The 20074-nt window shown below is 40.3% G+C and overlaps 1 protein-coding gene across 2 annotated transcripts in view; it reads right to left on the bottom strand.

Moving 5' to 3' along the window:
- Positions 1-229: 229 nt before the first annotated feature.
- Positions 230-20074, bottom strand: part of LOC123999303 (androgen receptor-like) — a 52366-nt gene continuing 32521 nt past the window's right edge. For both annotated transcript variants that reach the window (XM_046304917.1, XM_046304918.1), the window contains exons 4-8: positions 6877-7155; positions 6534-6678; positions 3897-4027; positions 2075-2226; positions 230-1901 (exon numbers count right to left, since the gene is read on the bottom strand). In XM_046304917.1, the coding sequence (XP_046160873.1) occupies positions 1743-1901; positions 2075-2226; positions 3897-4027; positions 6534-6678; positions 6877-7155 (866 nt within the window). In that variant the 3' untranslated portion in view covers positions 230-1742. The remainder of the gene's footprint in view (positions 1902-2074; positions 2227-3896; positions 4028-6533; positions 6679-6876; positions 7156-20074) is intronic.

The following is a 20074-nucleotide window of genomic DNA, read 5'->3' as shown; positions in this document are numbered from 1 at the left end:
TGCCTGACCCTAACTGGGCTCAGGGGCGGTCCTCTGATTTAGTTCAAATCAAAAGGGAATTGTATTTTCCTTCATTAAACAGTCCAAAATCATATTAAACAATTTTACAAACAGTATCATACTCACTCATTTATCTTATACAACAATTAGATGTAAACCTCATATCTGAGGCTATTATATAAACAGTGTTATGGTAATGTGGCCACACCGTCTCCCATGAGCTTCCCAAGTTGTAACAAACGGACCAGTTCGTAGCTGGATTCTTCACCGATCTTTTATACTTTCTCCGGAACATGAAATTTGTTCGTACCTCAAGTTCTGTGAGGTGGAAGAAATTCCTTTGTGCTCTATGAAAATTTACTCTGCCTCTTATACTATGTGGCAGGCTCTTCTCTGAAATTTACGACCTCTCTCTGACCACAGCAGCCTAGTTGAAGGAGTCAAGGGGGAGGCAGGGAGAGGGGGATGGGGCTTGCTATACCCAAAGAGGGCAATGTCATGACAGCAGTTTGAGCTACTCCAGGAAGTGATGTTACAGGCTAGCTCTATGCTGCCCCCTCTCATTGAGTAACTAAAGTTGAAGGCTGACTGGGATACTGCAGGCTGCCATTAGCTACTAAATTTTCCTTGTGCGATTTTTAAAATCATTCGTTCAGGGACATACATTTGGTGTAATAGAGGCAATTATTGGCACCACTTCTAAAACCAAAGTTCCGCCCCTGTTTTTTTCAATAAAGATTAAATCATTCTAACATCTACAAACACATGGCGCATGCACCTCTGTATGTTCTGATGAACTAAAGAATGCAAATATTCAGGCCGCGTTAAACCTTTAGAGGATTTTCAGCATTAATAGATTATAAGTATGTTCAGTTTGACCAACTAACTTGGGCACAGTACTGTCATGTGTGACGCAAAAGAGTCATCTGAAATTACATGCAGACTAAATGTGCAGCAAGTTGTAGAAGGTTTCATACTATGATTTACTTTTAAATAACTCAATAGAGATCCACTGCCACTGAAAATATTCTGGAAAGTTATTAATTCTAATTGTCTCGCTCTGTGTCTGGAATTAGTTAGTCACCGTTTGTTCACTACCTAAATAACTAGCAATAAACATGTAAATACTGTACAATACATATAGTGACTTATGCATTGTAAATGTATATTGAAAATAGCATTCTAGTACAACATAGTCAGTCAGATACAACCGTTGAGTAGTTAGCTAGTAAATACAGAGACTGTATGTAAGAGTATACTGCAAACGACTGTTTCACATTCCTTTTGGTAATAGTTTTTTTTTTTGCATAGCACAATCTCATGAAAGTTCCTAAAGTAGAGATATGCATAGCTATGTTTAACTGTTTCTGCATTTTTAGGTTTGTCTTCATCCAGTCAATGGATGACATTCTTCTGTTTCTTACATTTGACATAACACTACTACCGGTAGTCTTGTGTATTTTTTTTCTTGAAATACAGGACAGATTGGGCTGTCAACAAGGTGACACCTTGCAACTTGAAATAAATGCTAAAACCGTGCTGCCCTTCTGAGAAAATTATCTCAATTATGTCTGATAAGCGGCTAAACTACTGTAATGATACAATGATTTCAGAAATGGAACATTGAGCTATTAGATATAAAAAAGGAGAGAGAGAACATTACAAGGGAAACACTACAGAGCCTTGGCTGAAGTATATAGGCAGCTTGGATTGGATTTTTCTCAGTATGATGGCAAATCCTGCTACTTGTGGAACAGGATTGGTTTGGCCAAGCCTGCCAGGATCTTTGGCAAATGTACTGAGATTATCTCTGCAATCATCTCTGGAAAGTTGACCTTGGTGGGCAGAGACTGGGCCTGGACAAACAGATCAAATGTAAACTGCTGGAGTTTCCTCACAACCTAGGGGTTGGAAAGATGGACAGAGACAAGACAAAGTTACAATTCTGTCACATTCTACGATTTTGCTTTGGAAAACAAAGTAAGAAATTCATAACTTAGCAGATCTTTATCATACATTCTATGACAACAAAATAAATAAAATACAGTTATTGAGGATGCACATTGTCTCTCACCGGTTGGAGGGAATCCATGAGACGGGTGAGTTGATACAACCTCTGAGAGCAGTTGGATTTCCTTCCATAGTTAATGATGCGACCAAGTTCATTGATGTAGGTCAGCCGCAATTCATCAAAGTACTTCTGACTCTTAAGACCGTCCACTGGAACTGCAAATGAGACAGCATGTAGTTGGTTTGTCCGCAATATTGAATCTCTGTTAAACTATAAAAAATGCACTGATTGGTTTCAATGAAAGATACACTATACTGTATATACTAAAGTATGTGGAAATCCCTTCAAATTAGTGGATGTGGCTTTTTCAGCCAAACCTGTTGCCGACAGATGTATAAAATCGTGCACACAGCCATGCAATTTCCATAGACAAACATTGGCAGTAGAATGGCCTTACTGAAGAGCTCAGTGATTTTCAATGCGGCACTGTCATAGGATGCCACCTTTTCAACAAGTCAGTAAGTCAAATTTCTGCCCTGCTAGAGCTGCCCTGGTCAACTGTAAGTGGGGCGGCAGGGTAGCCTAGTGGTTAGAGCGTTGGACTAGTAACCGGAAGATTGCAAGTTCAAACCCCCGAGCTGACAAGGTACAAAATCTGTCGTTCTGCCCCTGAACAGGCAGTTAACCCACTGTTCCTAGGCCGTCATTGAAAATAAGAATTTGTTCTTAACTTACTTGCCTAGTAAAATAAAGGTTAAAAAAAAAAATTTAAGTGCTGTTATTGTGAAGTGGAAACTTCTAGGACCAACAACGGCTCAGCCGTGAAGTGGTAGGCCATGCAAGCTCACAGAACGGGACCGCCGAGTGCTGTAGCGCATAGCGTGTAAAAATTGCCTGTCCTTGGTTGCAAAACTCACTACAGAGTTCCAAACTGCTTCTGGAAGCAGCATCAGCACAAGAACTGTTCGTCGGGAGCTTCATGAAATGGTATTCCATGGCCAAGCAGCTGCACACAAGCCTAAAACCACCATAGCGCAATGACGAGCATCTGCTGGAGTGGTGTAAAGCTTGCCGACATTGGAGCAGTGGAAACGAGTTCTCTGGAATGATGAACCAATCCCGCTTTACTATCTGGCAATCCGACAGACTAATCTGGGTTTGGCGGATGCTAGGAGAACACTACCTGCCCCAATGCATAGTGCCAACTATAAAGTTTGGTGGAGGGGGAATAATGGTCTGGGGCTGTTTTTCATGTTTCGGGCTAGGCCCCTTAGTTCCAGTGAAGGGAAACCTTAATGCTACAGCATACAAGAATATGCTAGACGATTCTGTGCTTCCAACTTTGGCAACAGTTTGGGGAATGCCCTTTCCTGTTTCAGTATTACAATGCCCCCATGCACAAAGTGAGGTCCATGCAGAAATGGTTTGTCAATCGGTGTGGAAGAACTTGACTGGCCTGCACAGAGCCCTGACCTTATCCCCATTGAATGAATTGGATGAATTGGAATGCCGACTGCGAGTCAGGCCTAATCACCCAACATCAGTACCAGACCTCACCAATACTCTTGTGGCTGAATGGAAGCAAGACCCTGCAGCAATGTTCCAACATCTAATGGAAAGGCTTTCCAGAAGAGTGGAGAATGTTATAGGTACCAACTCCATATTAATGCCCATGATTTTGGAATGAGATGTTCAACAAGCAGGTGTGCACATACTTTTGGTCATGTAGTGTATCTCAAATTGTATTCCATTTCCACAGCATTATGAACATGGCCTAAAGGAAATTGCTTGCAAGTCAATTTCATGAAAGAAGAAATACACAATGTGATGCTTTCTATAGTCTGTTAATGGACCTCTCAGCCTTTGTCTGGGCAACAACACTCACTGATGCTGAAGAGGAGCAGGGCCTTCATGCAGAGGAACTCTTCCTGAGTGACTTGCAGCAGGACAAACTCCTGGGAGAGTTGTCTCATCCGTATGCAGTGATCGAACATGCTGGAGATGTGCATCCGATGGCTGGGGACATGAGAAAAGAGAGGAGGAACAGGGTGAGATACAGTATATTGAGAATGAGCCAATAAAAAGACGGGGGGGTAGCCTATGGGGAATATATTAAGAAAGGGATCATCTGTTGCTATGAGAGATTATGTATAGAGGGGCAAATAGATGAGAGGATAAGATGGCGAGACCAGTATGTGAAACTTTTGCAATGATTACAAAATTGGCATCCTCCCTCTTTTTGACGATAGTTATATGTGACCTTTGACCTACTGCTAAGCGGGCAAATCTGGTTGTAATGATGTCATCTCAACCAGTTGTGCCCGCAGGGTATACCATCTGAATACAGGATTGCAGTGATTATTACTGAATCTTTTTTTTTTTTTCATAGTTAATTTTAAAAAAAAATGTCATGTGGAGATGTCGCTATTGGAAGCTCACACACATTTTTTGCATAAAGAAGTAGGAAATAATTTCCTGTCTCTGCATCAGACCTACCTAATTCTCGCTTGAATCATAGTTTTTGTGTTTCATAGGCTAAATGACACACTCTGTTAACATCTGACTTAAAAGTGATCTGTTCTTGCAATTTGTAGTCTATGACATTTCAGATCTAGATATGATAAATATTACAAAGTAGTGTGGATGTATTGAAGAATTTTCTTCAAAGTAACTTTAAGTAAACTATATTTTACTCAAGGGTAGCTTTAGTGTAGCTTAACTTCTTCCAGTGTGGTAGCTTGGTAAACTATATAATCTTCCCCAACACTGCTTATAGTACATGTTAGAAGGTTATATTCTCTATATTACTTAGCTACATGGATCAATGCTAATAAGGGTACTCTAGTTCCAGCATTTATACTACCAATTAATAATGCATTCATTATAGGTAATATACACTACATGACCAAAAGTATGAGGACACTTCCACATCGAACATCTCATTCCAAACTCATGGGCATTCATATGGGGTTGGTCCCACCTTTGCTGCTATAACAGCCTCCACTCTTATGGGAAGGCTTTCAAGTAAATGTTGGAACATATACCCCATAGTGTCAAAGTGGAATTATATTTTTAGAAATGTTTACTAATGAATTACCAATGAAAAGCTGAAGTGTCTTGAGTCAATAAGTATTCAACCCCTTTTGTTATGGTATGTCTAAATAAGTTCAGGAGTAAAAATGTGCTTGACAAGATACATAATAAGTTGCATGGACTCACTCTGTGTGAAATAATAGTGTTTAGCATGTTTTTGAATGACTACCTCATCTCTGTACCCCACACATACAATTATCTGTAAAGTTTCCTCAGTCGAGCAGTGAATTTCAAACACAAAGACCAAGAAGGTTTTCCAATGCCTCGCAAAGAAGGACACCTATTGGTAGATGGGTAAAATAAGAAAATAAAGCAGAAATTTAATATCACTTTGAGCATGGTGAAGTTATTAATGCACTACGAAGACACAGGAACCGCTCAGGGATTTCACCATGAGGTCAATGGTGACTTTAAAACAGTTACAATTTAATGGCTTTGATAGGAGAAACCTGAGGATGGATTAACAACATTGTAGTTGTTGATTTCAAGCATAGTGGTGGCTGCATCATGTTATGGCTATGCTTGTAATCATTAACGGCTGGGGAGCTTTTCAGGATAAAAACGAAATGGTGCTAAGCACAGGCAAAATCCTAGAGGAAAATCTGTTTCTACCAGACACTGGGAAATGAATTCACCTTTCAGCAGAACAATAACCTATAACACCAAGCCAAATCTACACATGAGTTGCTTACCAAGAAGACAGTGAATGTTCCGGAGTGGCCGAGTTACAGTTTTGACTTAAATATGCTTGAAAATCTATGGCAAGACTTGAAAATGGTTGTCTAGCAATAATCAACAACCAGCAAGACTCACAGCTGTAATCGCTGCCAAAGATGATTCTAACATGTATTGACTCGGGTGTGAGAACTTATGTAAATTTGATATTTCTGTATTTCATTTAAAAAATTCTAAAAACATGTTTTCACTTTGTCATTATTGGGTATTGTGTGTAGATGGGTGAGAGAGAAAATATATATTAATCCAGGCTGTAAGAAATACATTTGGAATAATTCCAGAGGTATGGATACTTTCTGAAGACACTGTATGATTGCCTTCAAAAAAAAAATCTAATATTCCTCAGGACTTTCCATGTGACAAAAGAACACCGAACAAGGAAATTAAATATAAATGTTACTGAAAGCCAGGTTTGTAAGCCCTTGTGCACATGTAATTCTAGACGTATCGGTGAGAAAGATAGACCGAGAGTGAGCAGGAGGTAGAGAGGGAGAAAGAGTGAGAGAAAAAAAAGAGACAGGGACAGAAAGAGATGGACAAAAAAATAAATTGGTATCTGCCATACTTATTACAGCCAACTCACTGGAGGAAATCTCCACCAACATAATGGGGACAACACTGAGTTGGTGGACCTGGTGGTAATAAGGTAATTTAGCGGAGATAATTGAATTCACTTTCACATCGTATCACATACTCATTGAAAACCAGGTCCGGGGCGAAATAGAGCATTCTGCCGTTGGCATTCTTGTAGGACCTCCATCCCAAGCCGAACACCATCACCCCCATCCATGAATGCTGGATGACTGTCATCTGGTCATCCACATGCAGATTCCGAAAACCTGAGAAGAAAATGAATAACCACATGGAAATGGATAACAATCATTGATTACAATATAATGATCAAAATATGATACATGCCTTCACGACCTCCAATGTGCTGCAATGCCATTGCAAACTTGTTATAAATAAAATGTAATCTTCTAAACAATTAATCAAGAACAACATGGAAATACATTTCTTCTATTCCAGTACTGTACCTGGCAAGCCTTTGGCCCACTTGACCACTTTGACAAGTTGGCGCTCCCCGAGTTCGTTGAGGCTGGTGAGCAGCGCTGCAGCTGAGTCAGGCTGGCATTGGTCATGTCCCGCATGTACCACCTCTGGCTCAATGGATTCCAAGATGTTAAGGAACACCAGCTGAGAATGGAAGCTCAGGCCGGATTGGGGAGAGACTCCCTGGATGGTATCGGTGGGGCCTTGGGTGGGAAGATCCTCCTCCGGACTCTTCAGCTGTACAATCTTCTTTAGTTTACGTGCTACATAAGGTCAAGAAATGGGACACGGATGAGTAATGGTAGAAGAATAGTGTAATATTTGGTGCAGCTGTTGTGAGAGAAAAATTACAAGATCATTATAGTACTGTTTATGCATCTCTAATAGCTTTGATGAGTATTCTCTCATCTGTGTCTATGGGACTGAGTTGGGCATCTGGAGCTTGAGCTGACTTGTTGATAATAACCTACAGCTGGCATTCCATAGATAAGATGTGGTGTGTGTGACCCGAGATAGAGACAGCCTGGAGGAGTAGAACAATCCCTTATTGCGTCTAATCATTCTTGCATCTGGGAAATGGCACCGGGTGCAGATGACCACAGGAGATTAACCCAAGGTGGCTTATGATGCTGATCTGGGGATCAGCATTGGAGGGGTGGAACCAGCCCTGACTAAGCATTTTTAGGTCTCCTATAGAAGATCTCTGTTTTTTCATTAAAGTTTAAACTCTCAGCAACACACCTGAGAGTGTGCAGTAGACCAGCTTCATTATTGCAATAATTAATCAATATTAAATATAGATGATTGTTTGAAGAAATTACAAAGCCTCTCTGTTTTCATGAATTTCCACAACACTGTTAACAATTGCCAAATCAGAGGAAAGGAAAACGTGAGAGGAATGAAAGTTTAAATATATCAAAAGGACAACAGAGAAGGACGTACCAAGGGAGAGCATACTCTTTACAGGTGAGACTGTAAGAAGATATGTCACACTGTAAGCTATAGTGAAAAGCCAACTTGTTTCAAATAACATCACACTCCTTTACTTTTTCCACATTTTGTTACGTTACAGCTTTATTCTAAAATGGACTCAATACAATGTTTCCACATAAATATACATACAATACCCCATGTCAAAGTAAAAACAGGTTTTTAGAATTGTTTGCTCATTTTTATATAAAAAAAATAAATAGATTGATTACATTCACATAAGTTTGCAGACCCTTTAACTCAGTACTTTGTTGAAGCACATTTGGCAGCAATTGCAGCACCAAGTCTTATTGGGAATGACGCTACAAGCTTGGCACACTTGTATTTGGGGAATTTATTTTTAAAAATCTGAAATATCACATTTACATAAGTATTCAGACCCTTTGCTTAGAGACTAGAAATTGAGCTCAGGTGCATCCTGTTTCCATTACAAATCATTGAGCTGTTTCTACAACTTGGTTTCATTCCACCTGTGGTAAATTCAATTGATTGGACATGATTTGGAAAGGCACACAACTGGAGCAAAAATCAAGCCATGAGGTTGAAGGAATTGTCCGTAGAGCTCCAAGACAGGATTGTGTTGAGGCACAGATCTGGGGAAGAGTACCAAAACATTTCGGCAGCATTGAAGGTCCCTAAGAACACAGTGGCCTCCATCATTCTTAAATGGAAGAAGTTTGGAACCACCAAGACTCTTCCTAGAGCTGGCCGCCCGACCAAACTGAGCAATCGTTCCTCTGTGGAGATGGAAGAACATTCCAGAAGGACAACCATCTCTGCAGCACTCCACGAATCAGGTGTTTATGGTAGTGGTCAGACGGAAGCCACTCCTCAGTAAAAAGCGCATGACAGCCCGCTTGGAATTTGCCAAAAGCCACCTAAAGGACTCTCAGACCATGAGAAACAAGATTCTCTGGTCTGATGAAACCAAGATTGAACTCTTTGGACTGAATGCCAAGCGTCACGTCTGGAGGAAGCCTGGCACCCTCCTTATGGTGAATCATGGTAGTGGCAGCTTCATGCTGTGGGGATGTTTTTCAGTGGCAGGGACTGAGACACTAGTCAGGATTGAGGGAAAGATGAATGGAGCAAAGAGAGATCCTTGATGAAAACCTGCTGCAGAGTGCTCAGGACCTCAGACTGGGGTGAAGGTTCACCTTCCAACAGGACAACGACCTTAAGCACACAGCCAAGACAACGCAGGAGTGGTTTCGGGACAAGTCTCTGAATGTCCTTGAGTGACCCAGCCAGTGCCTGGATTTGAACCTGATCAAAAATCTCTGTATAGACCCTGAAAATAGTGTGCAACAACGCTTCCCATCCAACCTGACAGAGCTTGAGAGGATCTACAGAGAAGAATGGGAGAAACTCCCCAAATACACTGTGCCAAGCTTGTAGCGTAATACGCAAGAACATGTGAGGCTGTGATCGCTGCCAATGATGCTTCAACAAAGTCTCTCAACCAGCTTCATGAGGTAGTCACCTGGAATGCATTTAAATTGACAGGTGTGCCTTGTTAATTTATGGGATTGCTTTCCTTCTTAATGTGTTTGAGCCAATCAGTTGTGTTGTGACACAGAAGATAGCCCTATTTGGTAAAAGACCAAGTCCATATTATGTTAAGAACAGCTCAAATAAGCAAAGAGAAATGACAGTCTATCATTACTTTAGGACATGAAGGTCAGTCAATCTGGAAAAGTGCAGTCGCAAAAACTATCAAGAGCTTTGATCAAACTGGCTCTCATGAGGACCGCCACAGTAAAGGAAGACCCAGAGTTACCTCTGCTGCAGAGGACACATTTATTTGATTTACCAGCCTCAGAAATTGGAGCCCAAATAAATGCTTCACAGAGTCCTCAACTGGCAGCCTCATTAAACAGCACCCGCAAAACACCAGTCTCAACATCAACAGTAAATAGGCGACTCCAGGATGCTGGCCTTCTAGGCAGAGTTCCTCTGTCCAGTGTCTCTGTTCTTAATCTTTTCTTTTTATTGGCAAGTCTCAGATATGTCTTTTTCTTTGCAACTCTGCCTAGAAGGCCAGCATCCCGGAGTCGCCTCTTCACTGTTGACGTTGAGACTGCTGTTTTGCGGGTACTATTTAATGAAGCTGCCAATTGAGGACTTGTGAGGAGTCGAGATCTTCAGTTTCTTGGAAATTTCTCGCATGGAAAGCCTTATTTTCTCAGAACAATAATATACTGACAACTTTCAGAAGAAAGTTCTTTGTTTCTGGACATTTTGAGCCTGTAATCGAACCCACAAATGCTGATGCTCCAGATACTCAACTATTCTAAAGAAGGCTAGTTTTATTGCTTCTGTAATCAGAAAAAACGTTTTCAGGTGTGCTAACATAATAGCAAAAGGGTGTTCTAATGATCAATTATATATAATGTTCCAAATTTCAGAGAGACAGACAGCAAAGTTTATACAAATCTCCACTATTGAAAACAAAATGTTAGTCTAAAAGAAATGTGAGATAAGGTCTAGATAGATTTTATAGTGGAGATCAAGTTTATAAGTTGCCTGGCTGGGCTGATGAGATGGTGGATTGCGCAGTCAGAAGGAACATAAGTAAATAGGCATTTTAATGTCATAGATTTACCCGGTGGCAACTTGTGCAATAGACACCGGCTGGAATGAAATTTTAACAAATCAGTATTCAGGGTTAGACCCACCCATTAACAACACACACACACAAAACACAGAGACACACGTCATACACAAGCAGACTCTTGTACTCACATATACACTCACACACATCCATACTCACAAACACACTTACATGCAGTGCCTTCGGAAAGTATTCAGGCCCCTTGACTTTTTCCACATTTTGTTACGTTACAGCCTTATTCTAAAATGGATTAAAGATATATATTTTTTCAGCCATCTACACATAATACCCCATTATGACAATGCAAAAACTGTTTTTGTAAACGTTTGCAAATGTATAAAAAAACATACCTTATTTACATAAATATTCAGACCCTTTGCTATGAGACTCAAAATTGAGTTCAGGTGAATCCTGTTTCTTTTGATCATCCTTGATGTTTCTACAACTTGATTGGAGTCCACCTGTGGTAAATGTAATTGATTGAACATGATTTGGAAAGGTCCCACAGTTGACAGTGCATGTCGGAGCAAAAACCAAGCCATGAGGTCGAAGGAATTGTCCGTAGAGCTCCGAGACAGGATTGTGTCAAGGCACAGATCTGGGGATGGGTATCAAAAAATGTTGGCAGCATTGAAGTTCCCCAAGAACACAGTGGCCTCCATTATTCATATATGGAATAAGTTAGGAACCAACAAGGCTCTTCCTAGAGCTGGCCACCCGGCCAAACTGAGCAATCGGGGGAGAAGAGCCTTGGTCAGGGAGGTGACCAAGAACCCGATGGTCACTCTGACAGAGCTTGAGAGTTCCTCTGTGGAGATGGGAGAACCTTCCAGAAGGATAACCATCTCTGCAGCAGCCCACCAATCAAACCTTTATGGTAGAGTGGCCAGATGGAAGCCTCTCCTCAGTAAAAGGCACATGACATTCCGCTTTGAGTTTGCCAAAGGGCAGCTGAAGACTCTCTGGTCAAGATTCACCTTCCAACAGAACAACGACCCTAAACACCCAGCCAAGACAACACAGGAGTTGCTTCGGGACAAGTCTCTGAATGTCCTTGAGTGGCCCTGCCAGAGCCCGGACTTGAACCCGATCTAACATCTCTGGAGAGACCTGAAAATAACTGTGCAGCGACACTCCCCATCCAACCTGACAGAGCTCGAGAGGATCTGCAGAGAATAATGAGATAAATTCCCAAAATACAGGTGTGCCAAGCTTGTAGCGTCATACCCAAGAAGACTTGATACTGTGATTGCTGCCAAATGTGCTTCAACAAAGTACTGAGTTAAAGGGTCTAAATACTTACGTAAATGTGATATTTTTTATTTATATAAATTAGAAAACAATTCTAAAAACCTGTTTTTACTTTGTCATTATGGGGTAATGTGTATCGATTGATAAGGGGGAAAAAACTATTTCATCCATTTTAGAATAAGGCTGTAACATAACAAAAATGTGGAAAAAGTCAAGGGGTCTGAATACTTTCCGAAGGCACTGTACACATACACTCAAACACACAGCCAACGATGCTGTCCCATGTACTGTATATTGAGACTGGACACTTCCTGTTTCCTTTATACTGTTTTTCAAACTGTGTTTTTATATACTGTATTGTTCACATAGCTCATTCTAATATATCTACTACTGTACATTGCATTTTTGTTACAATGTTTATATAAACAACATGTATTTATAAACTGGATTCTTAACATAGCCCACTGCAATATATCTACTGCTGTCAGGTTGGATGGGGAGCGTTGCTGCACAGCTTTTCAGGTCTCTCCAGAAATGTTCGATCAGGGTCTGCCATCTCCACAGAGGAACTTTAGAGCTCTGTCAGAGTGACCATTGGGTTTTTGGTCACGTCCCTGACCAAGACTCTTCTCCCCGTATTGATCAGTTTGGCCGGGTGGCCAGCTCTAGGAAAAGTCTTAGTGATGACAGAACTTATTCCATTTATGAATGATAGTGCCACTGTGTTCTTGGGGACCTTCAATGCTGCAGAAATATTTGGTACCCTTCCCCAGATCTGTGCCGTGACACAATCCTGTCTCGGAGCGCAACAGACAATTCCTTCAACTGTGGACCTTGTATAGACAGGTGTGTGCCTTTTCAAAATCATGTCCAGTCGATTAGAAATCAATATTTACATCTTCATCATCTGAGTTCATTCATTAGGTCAGCAACTTCAATGAGTTCTGCTGATTTGTCATCCAACTTAGTCATTGTGTTTATTAACTGATTGTCATTGGTCTGCAGCATTTGGAGTAGAACATTGTTACTTTGAGTAACGTTCAACAAAACTTCATGCATGTTATCAAGTTGCGCGCTCTTGTTTGTAGACAACTCATCAGATGTATCTAATTTGGCGTGGACATTGTTGCATTTAGTTTTGGCTAAATCGAGGTGTTCCTGTAGAAGACAATGTTGTTCCTGTAGAAGACGATTTTGTTGAAGAGTTTGTGCTCATTCATCGTCATAAGTTTTTGCGATAACTTTTAATTATTCGGTTTTCAAACGCGGTTCCATAGCTAGTAGTATTTTTCCCTTTTCTGCGTTTGTCATTAGTTTCCGGTTCTCTCCGCCTGTCCCTTTATGTCTACCATGTCCTGCCCGTGCTTCAGCTGAGCACTGCGGTATTGGACCAATGCCAATCTAGGATGGCAAGAGATCAGGGCTAAACTGGAAAGAACCTTTACAAGGCCTGCGCCCGATGGTAGATTTTGGAGAGTGTTTGTTGCGATTTCTACTGTTTATCCACTAATGGCATAGTTAGGGTTGGTATCGTTGCTGAGGTCAGAGATCAATCCTTTTATGTGTGAGGTGTTCACTAATTAGCGGGGGAGTGGGTACCACCCCGTCTGGTAGCTTGCACATTATTAAAACATTTGAGAGGGTTGAATTTTTCCCCCTATATTTCCAAAGTTTGGATTTGGAATTCGTTGGAGGCGACAAAGACGATTTTAATCTATTTATAGACGTTAATGAACCATCACTACTGTATCAGTAATGTTGGAGGTGGATGTGAATGAATTTGCAAAAACAAATTGAATTGATTAATTAATGTTAATGCTAAATCAAACTGTGTTGGCTATTTGGGAATTCAAATGTAATTAACCTGAGAGCATTTCTTCATCTAGGTTCATATGGAAAAGTTTAAAATGTCTCATTTGATTGGAAGAACTTGAAAAGGTATGTTCAACAATTTAATTTATTAAATGAGATTGAGATTGGCTGGATTATCATAAAGTGTAACCAGTAGTTTAAATGTTAGGGTGCATTCACCACCAGGTTCACATAACCTAAGGTCGAAGCCACATGGCATTCCCGCAAATGTGGGACTTCTGTCAGTACTGGGTAGTTATAAATCAATGACCTTTGCAAAAGCAAATTTGACTGATTAATCAATGTTAATGATAATTCAAACCTGTACAGGCTATTTGGGAATTAAACTTTAATTAACCTGAAAGCGTAGCTGTACCAAGATTAATGTGGAAAAGTTTAAATTGTCTCATTTGTAGAAACCAATCAATTTGGATATTATTTCAAATGTTCATTTGAAAAAGGTAGTCTGGCAATTTTACCTCTTAGTTAAATTGAAAGAGACAAAGATATCCAAATCAGTTAAGATTGGCTGGATATCATAAGAAACCACTTGACATAAATGTGATACACGTTTGGTGACACAAAAATAATGAATCTTTTTTTTTTTTTACTGGCGATTCAACTCCCCCAGGGGTCGCAGAAAGCTGAAATCAAATGGAAGTACAGATGGGTGGGACTTCCGTCGCCCATGACGGAGGAATTTCAACATAACACAGGAAAAACAAAAATGGCTGCTCTCCCTATGTTACCTTTAGCATCTCGTGCAAGCTAATCCTACTTTGTACACTTTCAAGCATAACATAGGATAATTTACACTACGGTAAGAGGTTCTACTAATGACGTCTCACCATCAACCCATTCGGCATTCTTCTTTGCTAGCACTAAATTACCGGAACTCGTGGAAATTTTAGAAATAAGACACACTTGTGGCCTACCCACACCATCTAAGTATGGTAGACGGATACAGTTGAAGTTGTAAGTTTTACATACACCTTAGTCAAATACATTTAAACTCAGTTTTTCACAATTCCTGACATTTAATCCTAGTAAAAATTCCCAAGCCTCAGGTCAGTTAGGATCACCACTTTTTTTAAGAAATGTTCAGAATAATAGTTATTTGCCAAAAGCTTTTATTTCTTTCATCACATTCTCAGTGGGTCAGAAGTTTACATACACTCAATTAATCAAATCAAATGTATTTATAAAACCCTTCTTACATCAGCTGATATCTCAAAGTGCTGTACAGAAACCCAGCCTAAAACCCCAAACAGCAAGCAATGCAGGTGTAGAAGCACGTTGGTTAGTATTTGGTAGCATTGCCTTTAAAAATTGTAGCCTTCCAAAAGCTTCCCACAATAAGTTAGGTAAATCCTGGCACATTCCTCCTGACAGAGCTGGTGTAACTGCGTCAGGTTTGTAGGCCTCCTAGCTCGCAGACGCTATTTCAGTTCTGCCCACACATGATCTATAGGTTTGAGGTCAGGGCTCTGTGATGGCCACTCCAATACCCTGCCTTTGTTGTCCTTAAGCCATTTTGCCACAACTTTGGAAGTATGCTTGGGGTCATTGTCCATTTGGAAGACCCATTTGCGACCAAGCTTTAACTTCTTGACTGATGCCTTGAGATGTTTCTTCAATATCTCCACATCATTTTCCTACTTCATTATGCCATCTATTTTGTGAAGTGCACCAGTCCCTCCTGCAGCAAAGCACCCCAACAACATGATGCTGCCACCCCCGTGCTTCACGGTTGGGATGGTGTTCTTTGGCTTGCAAGCCTCCGCCTTTTTCCTCCTAACATAATGATATGGCGAAACGGTTCTATTTTTGTTTCATCAGACCAGAGGACATTTCTCCAAAAAGTACGATCTTTGTCCCCATGTGCGGCTTTCAGGTTATGTTGATATAGGACGCGTTTTACTGTGGATATATATACTTTTGTACCTGTTTCCACCAGCATCTTCACAAGGTCCTTTGCTGTTGTTCTGGGATTGATTTGCATTTCTCGCACCAAAGTACTTTCATCTCTAGGAGACAGAACGCGTCTCCTTCCTGAGCATTATGACGGCGGCATGGTCCCATGGTGTCCCATTGCGTACTATTGTTTGTATAGATTAACATGGTACTTTCAGCCGTTTGGAAATTGTTCCCAAGGATGTACTAGACTTGTGGAGGTTTAAAAAATGTTGGCTTTTGACTTTCCCATGACGTCAAGCTTAAAGGCCCTGAATTTGAAGGTAGGCCTTGAAATACACAGGTAACCCACCAATTGACTAAAATGACTGTCAAGTAGCTTATCAGAAGCTTCTGAGTGAAGTGAAGCAGTGACAGGACTATGATACAGCTCACTTCACTACCAGAGATTACCCGGTTCAGCCAAGGAATTGGCTCCTCTTTGGTTGCCATCTAACCAATGAGACTGCCCAGCTCATTCAAGGATCACGACTTATCAAATACAACATGGAGAAGAAGTCTTCTTAGTGATGGACATATGCAAAATATATATATATGACATCATGTTCTGGAATTTTCCAAGCTGTTTAAAGGCACAGTCAACTTAGTGTATGTAAACTTCTGACCCACTGGAATTGTGATACAGTGAATTATAAGTTAAATAATCTGTCTGTAAACAGTTATTTTATTGAACTAGGCAGGTGAGTTATTTTCAATGATAGCCTAGGAACAGTGGGTTATAACTCCCTTCAAGGGCAGAATGACTGATTTTTAACTTGTCAGCTTGGGGATTCGATCTTGCAACCTTTCGGTTACTAGTCCAATGCTCTAACCACTAGGCTACCTGCCACCCCATGCTTGGTACTTGCGTGGGAGTGTGAGTGACAGAGAAATAGTAATTGTCGCTTCCCAACTATCGGATCAATAACCTAATAGGCATTTCAAATACTCTAACTAAATGGTATGGCTAAGGTTGATAAGACATCCTCACTGCTTTTACAAAGTTTTGTTGAAGTCTAAGGTTTTCCAGTGCATAGTTATTTCTCAAGTCAGTAGTTTAGTTCATCACAGTGGGACACTAAATGAAATCTAGAGGATAAGGGATTTGCTTATATGGGATCTTCAGTCTGCTTGCCCGTTTATCCCAGGCTTAAGAAGCCCCTGAATCATTGACTGTTGATGTCCCTCAACATGTGGTGCATGCATAGTAGCTCTAACCTGGATGCAATCATGGGAACTTGAGACTTCATCTTCTCAGTCTTTGTGTTTGTGCCATTAACGAAGGGAGTTATGCTTAAAACATGCATAGTAATATTGATAACAGTATTATTAAACAAAGTATTAATATAATCAATTAGTAACAATTATGAATTTGCTCAGTGTGTGCCTCAACAGGCTTGCCCCCCACTACCACTACCATCCTCAAAGGCACTAGGTCATGGCTCTGAGAACTATTTCCATTCTAGCTTGGTATATCGCTTTATGAGCACAGGCCCAGAATAGACCTGTCCAGTTCTTATACAGTATACTGTACACATGAACACCTGTTTTAACCCTCTCAGAGCCTATTCATGAGAAATACATGTTTGGAAGCAATTGTAAAGATAATGGTGGAGAAATCATTGCATATTAATCCCCAAAACGTATCATGTACTACCAATACTTTATCGAGCTAAGCCATCCATAGAAACCCAGCCACAGGAAAGGAAAATCTTATCCTGAATATTATCATAATTGTTCCAAATGCATAAAAGATAAATGTTCCACAGAGAAAAAAATATACCAGTTGTGAAGGATAACTAAGTGAGCAATGTGAGAGGGAGGATTGTATGTTGGTTAGGGAATCAATGGCCATAGCAACAGTGGGCAGAGCATTTGGTAAGTTCACACTTTGCAGAGTCAATGGGCACACCATGTCACAGGGATACAACTTGATATTATTAGCAGCTGAACAAATGTAGCAAACATTTACTGTACTGTTACAGTATTATAATGGATGTACTTCAACACAGCAAACAAATTGTTTCCATATTTTAACGTTGGGATTAGTGTACTTTGTAATGTGTTATGCTGTTTTTCTATAAGTGTCCACCAGGGGTACAGTGCCGTGAAAAAGTATTTTCCCACTTTCTGTTTTTTCTATATTTGCATATTTTTTTACACTGAATGCTATCAGATCTTCAACCAAAACCTAATATTAGATAAAGGAAACCTGAGTGAACAAATAACACATTTGTATACTTATTTAATTTATTTAATTAGCAAAGTTATACAACACCCAATGCCCCTGTGGGAAAAGATTATTGCCCACTTAAACTCAATAACTGGTTGTGCCACCTTTAGCTGCAATGACTGCAACCAAACACTTTCTTGTGGTTGTTGATCAGTCTCTCACATGGCTGTGGGGGGATTTTGGCCCACTCTTCCATGCAGAACTGCTTTAACCAAGCAACATTTGTGGGATTTTGAGCATGAACTGCTCATTTCAGGTCCTGCTATAACATTGGGTTTAGGTCTGGACTTTGGCTAAGCCATTCCAAAATGTTATATTCCTTGCTTTTCAGCCATTCTGATGAAGATTTGCTTGTGTGTTTTGGATCATTGTCTTGCTGCATGTCCTAGCTGCACTTAAGCTTCAGCTCATGGAGGGATGGCCTGACATTCTCCTTTAGAACTCTCTGATACAGACCAGATTTCATGGTTCTTTCAATGATAGCAAGTCATCCAGGTCCTGAGGCAGCAAAGCATCCCCAAACCATCACACTACCACCACCATGCTTGACCATTGGTATGAGGTTCTTACTATGGAATGCAGTGTTTGGTTTTTGCCAGACATAACGAGACTCATGTCGTTAAAAAGTTGACTCGAGTTTGCCAAAACGCACCTGTCAAGACTGGGCAAGTCTTTTGGAATAATGTAATATGGGTAGATGCCCCAAACTTGTTGGACGACATGATTCCCTTCATGTCCGGCAAAAACCAAACACTGTCCAAAAATGGATGAAGCAACTGCAGATTGCCCCTTTAAGGAAATGTAGAGTGAACCATCGGTGCACCCTTGGATCCCAGTATTATTGTTCATTTATTTTTTCAATCTGCGTAATGAAAAGTGCCTCAGTAGCTGAATCAGTAATAAGCTGGTAAATCATGACATTTCTATTTCAGATGTAATAAATAACCCTTCATGTAATTTAGAGAAAGAAAATAATTAAAACATTTCTCCAAGGATTCCCAAATATATTAACAATTTTAGTATCTTATCTTGGCACTGATCTTTGCATAACACATAGTAAATAGGTCAGGTTAAGATCTACGCCTCCATCAGACTGATGCCAACCTAAACAAAGGCAGCCAAGACATGAGTTTTCTCTGTAACTCACCCAATTTAGTGGAAATCTAAACATATACAATATACTGATTTCCACATTCTTTACGGAATGGCTCAGACGAGTAGAGCAGATCTATTAATTAAGAGGTACACATGGCATTTGGTATTATTTCAGATTTGTAGGTATAGCTAAACAATGTCAAGCTGAAAATGAATTAATAATTGAGCGCCACTGAGTGTACAAAGCATTACACTTCCTAATATTGAGTTGCACTCTACATGGACTATACAAGATGTCGAAAGCATTCCAGAAGGATGCTGGCCCATGTTGACTACAATGCTTCCCCCAGTTGTGTCAAGTTGGCTGGATGTCCTTTGGGTTGTGGAACATGCTTGATACACATGGGAAACTGTTCACCGTACATTGCAGTTCTTGACACACTCAACTATCATACCAACTATCATACCCTGTTTAAATCTTTTGTCTTGCCTATTTACCCTCTGAATGGCACACATACACAATTCATGTCTCAATTGTCTCACGGCTTAAAAATCCTTCTTTAACCGGTCTCCTCCCCTTCATCTACACTGATTTGAAGTGGATTTAATAAGTGACATCAATAAGGGATCATAGCTTTTACCTTGATTCACCTGGTTAGTCTACAGTTGATGTCAGAAGTTTATATACAACTTAGCCAAAAACATTTATAAACTCAGTTTTTCACAATTCCGGACATTTAATCCTAGTAAAAAGTCCCTGTCTTAGGTCAGTTAGGATCAGCACTTTATTTTAAGAATGTGAAATGTCAGAACAATAGTAGAGAGAATTACTTATTTCAGCTTTTATTTCTTTCATCACATTCCCAGTGGGTCAGAAGTTTACATACACTTGATTAGTATGTGCCTTTAAATTGTTTAACTTGGGTCAAACGTTAACTTCCACAAGCTTTCCACAATAAGTTGGGTGAATTTTGTCCCATTCCCCCTGACAGAGCTGGGGTAACTGAGTCAGGTTTGTGAGCCTCCATGCTCGCACACGCCTTTTCAGTTCTGCCCACATATTTTCTATGGGATTGAGGTCAGGGCTTTGTGATGTCCACTCCAATACCTTTTTTTGCTACAACTTTGGAAATATGCTTGGGGTCATTGTCCATTTGGAAGACCCATTTGCAACCCAGCTTTAACTTCTTGACTG

The sequence above is a fragment of the Oncorhynchus gorbuscha genome, linkage group LG16 (assembly GCF_021184085.1).
Source record: "Oncorhynchus gorbuscha isolate QuinsamMale2020 ecotype Even-year linkage group LG16, OgorEven_v1.0, whole genome shotgun sequence".
Classification (NCBI taxonomy): Eukaryota; Metazoa; Chordata; class Actinopteri; order Salmoniformes; family Salmonidae; genus Oncorhynchus; species Oncorhynchus gorbuscha.
Note: the sequence above shows the minus strand (reverse complement) of the source record. Positions and strands in the feature narration are given on the sequence as shown.